The sequence below is a fragment of the Gastrolobium bilobum genome, unplaced genomic scaffold (assembly GCF_033153095.1).
Source record: "Gastrolobium bilobum isolate Gb01-03AN ecotype WA unplaced genomic scaffold, APGP_CSIRO_Gbil_v1 utg44692, whole genome shotgun sequence".
NCBI lineage: Eukaryota > Viridiplantae > Streptophyta > Magnoliopsida > Fabales > Fabaceae > Gastrolobium > Gastrolobium bilobum.
This window is the reverse complement of record NW_026899819.1, coordinates 59,959-71,877: the sequence shown is the minus strand read 5'-3', so window position 1 is coordinate 71,877 and position 11,919 is coordinate 59,959. Positions and strand designations below refer to the sequence as shown.

The following is an 11,919-nucleotide window of genomic DNA, read 5'->3' as shown; positions in this document are numbered from 1 at the left end:
ATATTTCTGATTTTCAAATTAGATCCATTACCTACTTGAACAGATTCCTTACCATGATATGGAGTTTTGCTGAGAAGCTTGGTTCCATCGGGTGTGAAGTGATTGGTGGCCCCAGAATCAGGATACCAAGAGTGATCCATCACTGAAAAGAATTCACTGGTATCATCTTGCTTTGGGAAGGAGGTTTCAGCAACATGAGCTTGTGTTGCAACAGCATTATCATGATTATAGGGAGTGGGAAAATTTTGATTGAATCTATGATGACATTCCCAGCCTATATGACCATACTTGCCACAGACCTGGCATTGAGGGCGAGTGTCAGGAAATCTGTTTCCTCTACTTTGGAACCTTCCTCCTCTGTTGAAGTTTCTGCCTCTATTAAAATTGTTGTATCCTCCTCTATTAAAATTGTTGTATCCTCCTCTATATGAATTATTGTATCCTCCTCGATTGTTGTAATTGCCTCTGTGACTGTAGCCAGATCTATTGTTGTATCCTCCTCTGCCAAGGTGAAGTTGAGTCATGTTAGCCTCAAGATTTCCTACTTCAGCTTTTTTGTGTTTCTCCAACCTTTGTTCTTGAGCCATGAGTAAGGCTTCAATTTCACCAACCGTATAAGGATCGGTTCGAGACATAACAGATGTAACAAACGGATCATACTCCTCACCAAGACCATCCAATATTGCATCAATGTGTTGCTCTACACCAACAGGAGAACCTGTTGCACTCAGTGAATCTACTATCTTCTTTATTCGAAGCAGGTATTTAGAGACATTACTTTCTTTCTTTGCACTGCTCAATTGAATTTTCAATTGTTTCACTTTTGCTCTAGTTTGAGAAGAGAAAAATTCATCAAGTTTATGCTAAACCTGATAGGAGTTTTCACATCCAACCATTCTCATATAGACTACCTCTGACATGGATCCAAGCAACCATGAAAGGAGAAGTTGATCTTGCTGTTCCCAAAGCGCAGCATCGGAGCTTTCAGTTTTTGGAAATGTTGATGCATCTTGAGTAATGAATTTCATAAGATTGTAACCTTTGATTGTAGCCAGAGCTTGCTGCTTCCATGGCAGAAAATTATCTTCATTCAACTTGAACGAAACTGGACTGGAAAATGTGTGAACTGAACTTGTAATTGAGCATAACGAAGTAGACGTTCCCGTGACATTCGAGCCTTGTACTTTCGGATCTGTTGCTTTCAACATTGAATCTGCGGTTTCCATTGTTGGATTTGAGGTCTCCATGGATCAAATCAGGCTCTTGATACCATGTTAGATTCAAGAGACATGAGAGAGAAAGAGAGAGAGAGAGAAAACAGAAGGAACATAAAACCTCATTGTATTGTAATTAGTAACTGAATCGTATTGTTTACATTTATGCACTATGTCTTGTTTATACAGCTAGAGTTGGTTGGAGTTAGTTACAATTGATGGGCCTTGATCTGTTGGGCTTTCAAAATCGTTGTCCTTCACAAATTCAAAAAAGACCTGCATTAGTCCCTCAAAAAGACTAAAATGAGTCCACTTTAAATTTCATAGGGACCAAGTGACTATTTTTTATAATGGACTAAAGTGAAGACCGAATTTTTTTGTTAGGGACCAAAAAAGATATTTATTCTTATATTAGTTAGAACGTAGCAACTTACATAGAGATAATTAAAACAACGTACCAAGGCAAATCGAGTAGAGAGAAAACTTATTCTCCCACCCGTGTCACGTACTCATTCCCATAATTTCTTCATCCTTTGTTATGAAAATAACTAGACTATGAGCGATTTAAGCGTTAATTTAAAATTTCTTTACAAAAAAAAAAATAATATTTCGGAGACGCTGTCCCCCACCCCGTCAATGATTACACGCACCCATGGCAAAGGACCATTTTGCCAAAAAATTTAAAGCAGCCATAGCCAGCAACGTGCACTGAAACTGAAAGATTATTCTCAGCTTTGAGAGTAAATCTTAAATAAAACAAACAATTTGAGGTGATGATCCAATGTAAAACTGCATTGAAACGACATTGGGGTTGCTGTCGAACACTTTGGCAATCTGCAACTCAATCAACTTTCGATGTTTCCGAGGATGCCAAATTGGACAACTCATGTATTATAGAAGACAGGAACATTCTTAGTCCTAGTCTCAAGTCCCAGAATAGCCTTCATGTTCTCGATCTTATCGACAACGGTTCGCTCGAACCGGACCGAACCCTGTACAATACGTTGCTAAAGAGATGCACCCAGTTGGGTAAGCTTAAAGAAGGAAGATTAGTGCATTCCCACATCCTTAATTCCAAGCTCACTGATGACCTCGTTATTCAAAATTCCGTTCTTTTCATGTATGCAAAGTGTGGCAGTTTGGAAGATGCACGCATGGTGTTCGATGAAATGCCAATTAAAGACATGGTTACGTGGACTTCATTGATTACTGGTTATGCTCAGAATGAACGTGCCAAGGATGCACTTGTTTTATTCCCTCAGATGCTACGTGATGGGTCCAAACCAAATGAGTTCACTTTATCAAGCTTGGTAAAGTCTTGTGGGTTTATACCAAGCTATAATGATGGGAAGCAAATTCATGCGTGTTCTTGGAAGTATGGATGTAACTCCAATGTTTTTGTTGGAAGTTCGCTTGTGGATATGTATGCTAGGTGTGGCTACTTGGGTGAAGCGCGATTGGTTTTTGATGAATTGGTGAGTAAGAATGAGGTTTCTTGGAATGCTTTGATAACTGGTTATGCTAGAAAGGGTGAAGGAGAGGAAGCTTTGGCTTTGTTTGTGAATATGCAAAGGGAAGATTATAGACCAACAGACTTTACTTATTCAGCTCTTTTATGTTCTTCTTCCTGCATGGGATCTTTGGAGCAAGGTAAATGGCTTCATGCTCATATGATAAAATCAGGGAGGAAGTTGGTTGGTTATGTGGGCAACACTCTTCTTCACATGTATGCAAAGTCAGGCAGCATTCATGATGCAGAAAAGGTTTTCGATCGATTGGTGAAGCTTGATGTAGTTTCTTGCAATTCAATGCTGATAGGGTATGCCCAACATGGGCTTGGAAAAAAAGCTGTGCAACAGTTTGAAGAAATGCTAAGGGTTGGGATTGAACCCAATGATATAACATTCATTAATGTTCTTACTGCTTGTAGCCATGCTGGACTTTTGGAAGAGGGTAAACACTATTTTGGATTGATGAGAAAGTACAACATTGAACCAAAAGTCTCACATTATGCGACAATGGTTGATCTTCTTGGTCGAGCTGGTCTTCTTGATCAAGCTAAGAGGTTCATAGAAGAAATGCCAGTTGAACCCACTGTAGCTATCTGGGGAGCTTTGCTTGGTGCTTCTAGGATGCATAAAAATATGAAAATGGGTGCTTACGCTGCTCAACGGGTTTTTGAGCTTGACCCTTTTTATTCAGGGACACATATACTGCTTGCCAATATTTATGCCTCTGCTGGTAGGTGGAGGGATGCTGCAAAAGTCAGAAAGATAATGAAAGATAATGGGTTGAAGAAGGAACCAGCTTGTAGTTGGGTTGAGATTGAGAATTATGTCCATGTGTTTGTGGCAAACGACATTGCTCATCCACAGAAAGATAAGGTCCACAAAATGTGGGAGAAGCTAAATCAGAAAATTAAGGAGATTGGCTATGTTCCTGACACTAGTCATGTGCTTCTGTTTGTAGACCAACAAGAGAAGGAAGTGAATTTACAGTATCATAGTGAGAAGCTGGCTCTTGCATTTGCCCTTATGAATACTTCTCCTGGATCCACTATACGCATTATGAAGAATATTAGGGTTTGTGGTGATTGCCACTCAGCTATAAAATATGTCTCATTGTTGGTGAAGAGGGAAATCATAGTGAGGGACACCAATCGGTTCCATCACTTTCGCGATGGCTTTTGCTCCTGTGGGGATTACTGGTAGTGCCAATTAGTATCAACTAATCATTGGGAGGTATTATGGGATACTAGTTGTTCCTAATATTATCACTGAATCATTCTATGATACTGGTAGTGAGGTATTATGCTTCGGGTTTGGTTGATTTTCCGACACTATCTTCTAATTATGTGATCTGACAATCTTTATTTGTATGAAGATAATGGCCTTCTAACTCGCTAAGATTAAAAGTTGGACTTCCTATTATACTTAAGAGAAACATTGATCAATTGTGATGCAATTGGAGATTTATTGTGCAGAGCTTGGTAATCATGTAATATAAGAAAGAAGTTATCTCTAAAACCAATATTATGGGTGGCAATTCGTGTCACCGAGTCCTGAACATGAACACACTCGATACAAATAAAGTTTCGTGTTAAAACCTTCGACACTAACATGACCTGTTTATTTTATGGATCGACATGACATAAATAACCCTTCAATTTCGAAATATCCTCCTTATTATGCCAGTTTAGACAAATCGACACATATAACTTGTCCACCGAATATTAATTTCATAAATATCGTGTTGTCCCGATATGACACATAATCCGGAAGATTAATGCAAATCAATATCGTGTTTGTGGGTTGACACGCAACACAGTATAAAATTTGTGTTAATTTTTACTAACACGGTCATAATAGGAATTTGAAAGTGAACCAATCTGAAATTCTCATGATGTGTTCGCATCCACCTTTGAAAGTGAACCAATCTGAAATTCTCATGATGTGTTCACATCCACCTTATTCATGACGGCACAATTTGTACATGTACATTGCGGTGCCACCAAGTGGTTCTTGGCCATTGGGGTGACCATGTAGTTTGGGATAGTGAGCAACCGTGTGTTAAGATCCGGCTTATGACCGGCTACGAATCCGCAAAAATGAAGGAAGAGAATGAAGAGAGAGAGAACTTAAAATTAATTCTCAGCATTTGTTCTCAAATTGAATTATCAGTGATTATGTTGGCAGTAAAGGTGATAAACTTAAATGATAGTAAATATAACCTTTCACATAAATAATTATGTACTCAATTTTTCTGGGACCATGGATTAAGCTAGATAATCAAGGTGGATGAAGTGGTTAGCACATAATTATTGTAATTGTCTTGCACCTACTGGTTTGATCAGTAAATTGATGAACTGATCACTTGATTGATCTGGGTATCTTGTTGGAAGCATGTAATTGAACAGGTAAAAGTTGGTTCAACCCAGCTAGTTTGAGCACGACTTCATTACCTGGCTGATTTTTAATAATCTGGCATGCTTTTAATGACCATGGAAGTTTCAATTAGTGCCCAGTCATTTTAGTATGTAGTTGCATCAGACTTGTATAATACTAACATTACTCACAAATATCATAAAGAAAATCAAACCAATAACCTCGGGAAATTTGCTATAGGCACATTGTGATTTAATTTAACATAAAAACATCAACAATCATCCTTGTTTTTATCTAATCCGAGAAGCTTAACAAATTTCACCATAGCTTTGAACTCAGTCACGCTCACTTATGGCAGTCAAGTGCTCATCAATCTCCTCGGTGGATAAAACTCTAAATTCTGGTTTTTCCTTCTGCACCACTCCGACCTAGAAAAAACAAAATATAATTATTCACTTCACATCACATCAGTGAGAAAAAGTATTCGTTGGATAACCATAATCATCTCTAGAATGAAAGATTACGTGCATCAAGAGAGCTCCATAATGTCAATTATGTCGCATGCAAAGATCCATATCTCAAAATCAATAAATAATCTACTGCTGGAACAATTCAAGCATAGATAAAATTTATGATATGAAAAAACATTGGACTCACTTCGATAAATGAATGATACATTTAAAAATTTAAAACTAAGAATTTTTCATTTAAATATCTTGACTTATATATTTTGGCCCCCTCAATAGTTCATTCCTAGACCCGTCCCTGCACAAATTCATGCCTGCCATTTCATAAGCATAAGGAACTTTCTCCCCAATTAAAGATGAAACAAATGAATTGGCTCTCCAGGGACTAATTCAACAAGAGTGACTAAGTGAGATCCTCCAAGAGAAAAAAAAAAAGGTTCTTTTAACAGGGGTTAAAAAACATGGTGTCATCAATACCAAAAAAAAAACATGTTGTCATATAGAGGTATTTGAGTTTTAACAACACTCAGACACACTTTCTACCTCAATCTCAGTGGGCTTAAAATCCTCCTGAAGAACTGATTGCAAGGCGGAAATGGCAGTCTGCAAAAAAAGAACATTGTGATCTTAGAATTCAAATCATAAAAGATAAAACATGATCAGATTACAACTTAATTTTTTTTCCAATAATAAATTTCTAGCATCTTAAAATACAATATAATCTTTCAAATCTAGTGAATAAAAACTGGTTGAATTTTATAGATAACACGGTTAAGAAATTGTCACCTATCAGAATAAAAGGTGAAGAGTAAAAACTCCCAAACATTATTGAAGCTAAGGGTCATATGTAATGTCCATGAAACCCAATAATATGTGTTAATGACATGCCTAAATTTTAATAGTAACAGGCTTATATTTATGATGAGAATCCAAAAGTTGTTTTTCAATTATCTGAACAACAGATACAAGAGAACTTTCATTGCCTCCACCATTAGCAGTTAGCACTCAGAAATACAAAAAATATCAAACGTTTATTCCTCCAATGAGCAAAGGACACAAAACTGACATCATTCACATCAAATTCCTCTAGCATATTTTCAGACATTTCCCCTCTCTGTAAAACAGAGTCAATCTTTGGCATTCAAGAACATTCAATATCTTGACCAATAACATCTCTGCAGACTACTAATTATACGACACAAATATTCTAGTAAAAATTCAAAAACTTGACATAACAACTACCAATAACCAATGACTTCCATAACTAAGAAAGATTAACATTATTACAGGGAAGCAAATATTATCGAGTATAAAAATTTGAGTAGCCATTGCCAACAAAAGAAAATTAAACAAACCCATTGTTTACCCTAAAAAAGGTGGGAGAAAATGCAGCTATACTGACATATCTTCCTTGAAGGGACACATAAGCTCTCAGTTATACACAGTAATTTTTACACTAACAAAATCCAGCTAATAGATTGGTCATTTCCCAAACGCAAATGGAACTTCAAAACTATACTTGTACAGAGCAAGAATTGCTAAGCAGATTTTGGCTTGCAAAACAGGCATGAGGGAAAAAAAAAGAAAGCAATAATGCTACCTGCACAGTCTCCTCATAGGTAAATGAAGGATTATTCTTCATCTTCTTTTCCAAGAAATTAATTGCCTCTTGCTCTTTTAATCCAGCACTTGTGGCCTGACTACATCAAATAGGTTCTGAGACAAATAACACAATGAAAAAAATAAAAAAATCCAATCTAATCCATCATTGAATACATAAAGCTACAAGTAAACAGTGAAAATTTAATTCCTAAAGTATTTAAAAGGTTAAAAAAGTCACCGAGTGAAGAGAGAAGTAATCAACAGACTACTTGGTGCTTCTAGATGCTGAAGATGGATAAATTGAAACAAAAAGGGGAAGAACACAGTAAGGCTCATATGCCTTAGCTGATGCTTACATGCTCTCTCTCTCTCTCTCTCTCTCTCTCATATATATATCATCTTAGTGACTGATGATAGAACACAACGGCATTGTTTGATCCATGTAGCTTACCCCATTTCTTGGGAAAAAGGCTTGGTTGTTGTTGTAAAGCAAGATAGAAATTGTTTTGCCTCTTCATTTATCTACTTCCTTTTCATAGTATTACCTAATAAGTAATAACCACTGCACCACCACCCACCCCCTTCATTTTCCCCAGTCCCCCCCCCCCCCCCCCCAAAAAAAAAAAAAAAAAAAACCCACCATCGGGTCAAGCAAACTCAAAGCAAGAACTTTGTTTTTGCACAATTTATAGGTGAATAATGATGCATTTATGTAGTTGCTTAGTCACTCGGTAATAATTAACCTTGATATGCTCATGACAGATACACATATGATAATATTTGATTTGGTAACTTTAGTAATACATAAACAACTTTCACAAAGTATAAGCTGACAAAGTTAGTGTACTGATCCCCATCCCTACTCCTGGTCATCTCATATTCTATTGAACTTTTTTGTGCATAAGATGTCTATTCAATTATTTAAGAATCAGAACTATTGGCATGTTTCCCTTCCTCTATAGTAAATGCCACAACGAAGCCTTGTCCCCCGACGTGGGGTCAGCAACAAGTTTCTTGACTTCTTATAGTAAATAACAGTAAGGAAAAAAAGAAGAAGTATTCCAACATAAATAAAGTGGGAGATGATCATGTATGTACCTTGTGGCCAAAGTAATGACCAGCCGGGTCACATTTATAAAGTTGAGGTCCATATTCATCATCAATACCCAAAATCATTGCCACTTCCAGGAGTAAAAGATTCAAAATCACAGAAAGAGGAAATAACATAATAATGAGAAATTGAATTATTAAAAAATTGTGACCATACATAACTGATTATGTGATCTTTTATACCAGAGTGAAATTGTGAAGAAATGAAAAGGCCCAGAAAAATATACCTACTCCAAGTGGTCTCATGTAAGCATGTTGAGTATAGACTTGTGATTTGTCTGCGACCCTGTCCAAGCAAAAGATTGAAAAAATCAGATAAGAAAGATGGTTCTGAGAAACTGTAAAAACATTACATTAATATGATGTAGCCTTTGGCAAAAGTTAAAACTTGAAAGTACAGTCAGACTCAGCAGATGAATTATTGGTTTCTTCACTTTCTTGTGACCTAAGAGCATATGTCACATGAAAAAGTTTATACAGTAGCAGAGATCAATGACTACATGGTTTGTGCTTAGTTGTAGACAATATGTTTTAACTTCATGCCAGGTAGAATTTTTTTTTGTCCTTAAAATCTTAAGCAAAATACAAATATCACAAGCATTGACAAAACTACTATTGAAATTAACTACGTTCTGTCGTGGATCAAACAAAACAAGCCAGAATCTATCTTAAGTTACTAACCTTACTAAATCCTAATCAGAAATGTATGCATGTTAAAAAAAAAGCATTGACAAAATTAAGTTTGTTTGAACTAGCAAGCATATTAGATTAAACAGACCTGTTTGATACTCAGTTCAGAGATAGTAGTAACATGAAGGATTTACATCAAGTGTCAAAAGTGCATAGGTAACAAGCTTACAAAGAACTGACACTACAACCAACATTGCCAATATATTGGAACTTGACAAACCACATCATATGAGTAAGAAGTAGTTGGGGGCTTCAGGAAATTGTCAATATTCATTCACTGGCATAATGGTCACTTGGTCAGTACTAATTAAGAGTTTGTTAACAGCGCCTATTTAAAGGAGGAATTAACAAAAGTTTCAGCATTATTTTGGTGCAAATGATGCCGAATTTCCAATTACTGGATAATAAGAACATTTTGAATATGGTGGATGCAATAAAGAAAGTTGTCCCTCAATTTCATAAGCGCATGCTACAACATTTCAGACAACTATAACTCAAAGGGAAGAAAACAATGTCAATGCACTGTTCCAGTTCCAGTACATAAAATAAACGGGGTGCAGATAACATTTTCAGTGCAAAATAATGGCAGTTTGAATTGCAGACATGAAACAGAGTAACGAGCAACTAATGATAATTATAGTGTCGGAATATCTTGTTTAGGAAAATGCACAACTTACCACTTAGCCAATACATCCACTGGCATCTCATATCCATATCTAAAGCGAAACTCAGCCGCTTCATTCCTTGCTTGTTGAACCAACGTCCTAGCATCAGCTGGAAACACATATCAAACGGGATGAAGCAGAAGCTAGCTTTTGGATGTGAAAAACTTGTTTTCCTTAAAAATATATCTTTCAATAAAACATGTATTTTCTGTGACGGAAATAAGGTATCATGTACCCAAGTTGGGCAAAACAACAATTATGACTGTACCTACTGTGGCCACAGGTCAAGTTTAGACCCTGGTGCGACTTTTGTCAGTAACATCCAGGTCTAACTGAACCCTGTTTTCTCATTAAAGATCATGACGAGGACCCTTATTTTACGTCACTTTGCATAGATTTAATTGCCAATCTCCCAACCAAAAAATAAAAGGGCACATTGTCTTCGTATCCTATCCACAGACATAAGAGGTTTGGCTATTTAAAAAAAATCCATAGTCATCAACAACAAACAAGAATAACAATAAGCTTTCTCGTCTAACCCATCATTATCTCCTTCTTCTTTGTTTCCCTCTCGTGCTATTAGAGTAGATGCAGCAGTGTATACTACTGTTAGTAATTACAGTACACTACTGTACAGTTAGTTCAGTTAGTTAGAGTTGTGTTTGAGAGTTTGTTAGTTTGTTATTCAATATTCAGTTGAGTGTTATACATACCACTATGTTCTGTAGCCTATAAATATCTTCACAGATACACAGCGAAGACAGATTCATTAATACACAGATTTACAGAGAGACAAGCTCTCTTCAATTTTCTCTCATCTCTTTCCCTCACTTTCCTTCTCTTTCTTTTGCTTTCTATTACACGCAAACAAGTTTATTTGGTTGGTATTGAATTAATCAAAAGCGATTATAACAGTAACTTATATACACTAGCAGAGAAGCAACTAATCATCCAGCTAATCACCAATTAACCAATGCACTACACGAATCAACATTAACCTGTGATGCCAGTTGCCAACAAACCAAGGTAGTTTGTGATGGGAAAGAGATGTGTGACACTTGTCTGGTCCAATAGTTTGTCCTGCACACACACCAAACCTTAGGTCAATTCAAATTGAAGCAGCAAAAAAAAAAAAAAAACGAGCATAACGATCCTTATCCGAGTTGCAGTTAGTTGTGACTCACCGGAACCTTTTTCTGAGTAACGACACAAACTGAATCGCTTCCTCGGACACCGATGGAGGTTATTCCGGCGGACTTAACGGCCTTGAAAGCGTACTCCACCTGAAACAACCTCCCTTCCGGCGAGAATATTGTTATGTGACGATCATATCCCCCACCGCTTCCTCGACTCATGTTGAACCCGGTTTTCGATCTTCTCTCTCACCCTTTCTTCCCTCTCTATTAACAAAATGAATTGAAGAAATAGGAAGCTAAAATGGGTTAACCCGATCCTGAACACGAACATAGGCCCATATAATATTGCCAAGTCCAGGCCCAAATTAAAATGCAGAATATTTAAGAGTTTTTTACAGGACGGTTATATTTATAAAAAAATTTGTTTATAAACTTTTTTTTTTTTTTTGAAATACTATTTGTTTGTTTGTTTGTTTATAAACTTAACTATATATTCCAAAAAATACATATTTAGGTGTTTGTATTTTTCAGAATACATAATTGAATTTGTAAATATAACATTGTGATAGATAATATTTACAAATTTTTTATTTATAAACTATACTATGTACTACCGGTAGTACATGTTTAAATGATATATACTATCTGTAATACATAATATAATTTATAAATATAAATCTGCTCTATAACATTTTTCATTATTTTATGGGTAAAGTGTGTGTCATTTTAAAGGATGTAAAATTGTGTCATTTTAAGAGAGAGAAAGAGATAGATAAAGGAGAAGAGAGTTGACAAAAAATAAAGGTGTGGATCTCACTTATTTGTAAGAGTGAAATGATATAAGTTGTGTCATTTAAAAAAATAAATATTTTTTTCTTATTTTATAGGTTGAAATTATGTTAATAGAGCTCATTCTCTGATGTTTGTCAAATCAATCGTTATTTCGGGCTTTAATTGAGTCACGGCCCAAATGGAATCCTTCGGCCTTCGTTTTATTAACTAAATTTATTTTTATATCCAAATAGAGAGATATTATATTTAATAAATAACTGATAAACATTCTACATATCTGTATTTAATAAATATTGTGTGAGGAGAAGAAATATTATTTTTTATTTGTCCCAATTCGTATTCCCAAATAATCGATTTAT

The 11,919-nt window shown here is 35.9% G+C and overlaps 2 protein-coding genes across 2 annotated transcripts; one reads left to right on the top strand and one right to left on the bottom strand.

Moving 5' to 3' along the window:
* The first annotated feature begins 1,941 nt into the window (after positions 1-1,941).
* LOC133293761 (pentatricopeptide repeat-containing protein At3g24000, mitochondrial) lies at positions 1,942-4,111 on the top strand. The gene has a single exon (XM_061492364.1). It carries the CDS (start codon positions 1,988-1,990, stop codon positions 3,923-3,925), a length of 1,938 nt encoding a protein of 645 aa, XP_061348348.1. The 5' UTR covers positions 1,942-1,987; the 3' UTR covers positions 3,926-4,111.
* Positions 4,112-5,259: 1,148 nt separating this feature from the next.
* LOC133293757 (proteasome subunit alpha type-6-like) lies at positions 5,260-11,026 on the bottom strand. The gene is made up of 8 exons (XM_061492358.1): positions 10,817-11,026; positions 10,631-10,712; positions 9,645-9,741; positions 8,505-8,563; positions 8,266-8,348; positions 7,166-7,261; positions 6,109-6,168; positions 5,260-5,526 (listed from the first exon to the last, which is right to left on the bottom strand). The coding sequence occupies exons 1-8, from the start codon at positions 10,985-10,987 to the stop codon at positions 5,434-5,436; spliced, it is 741 nt and encodes a 246-aa protein (XP_061348342.1). The 5' UTR covers positions 10,988-11,026; the 3' UTR covers positions 5,260-5,433.
* Positions 11,027-11,919: the final 893 nt, after the last annotated feature.

What these genes read in the sequence shown, in the direction of transcription:
- LOC133293761 (XM_061492364.1), top strand. Translation starts at nt 1,988, where the DNA reads ATGATCCAATGTAAAACTGCATTGAAACGACATTGGGGTTGCTGTCGA.
- LOC133293757 (XM_061492358.1), bottom strand. Translation starts at nt 10,987, where the DNA reads ATGAGTCGAGGAAGCGGTGGGGGATATGATCGTCACATAACAATATTC. An exon ending in CCTATGAGGAGACTGTGCAG is followed by an intron (nt 6,169 to 7,165) that starts GTAGCATTATTG and finishes CTTTTTTTGCAG; the next exon opens with ACTGCCATTTCCGCCTTGCA. An exon ending in TTAAGCCCACTGAGATTGAG is followed by an intron (nt 5,527 to 6,108) that starts GTAGAAAGTGTG and finishes TGTTTTTTCTAG; the next exon opens with GTCGGAGTGGTGCAGAAGGA.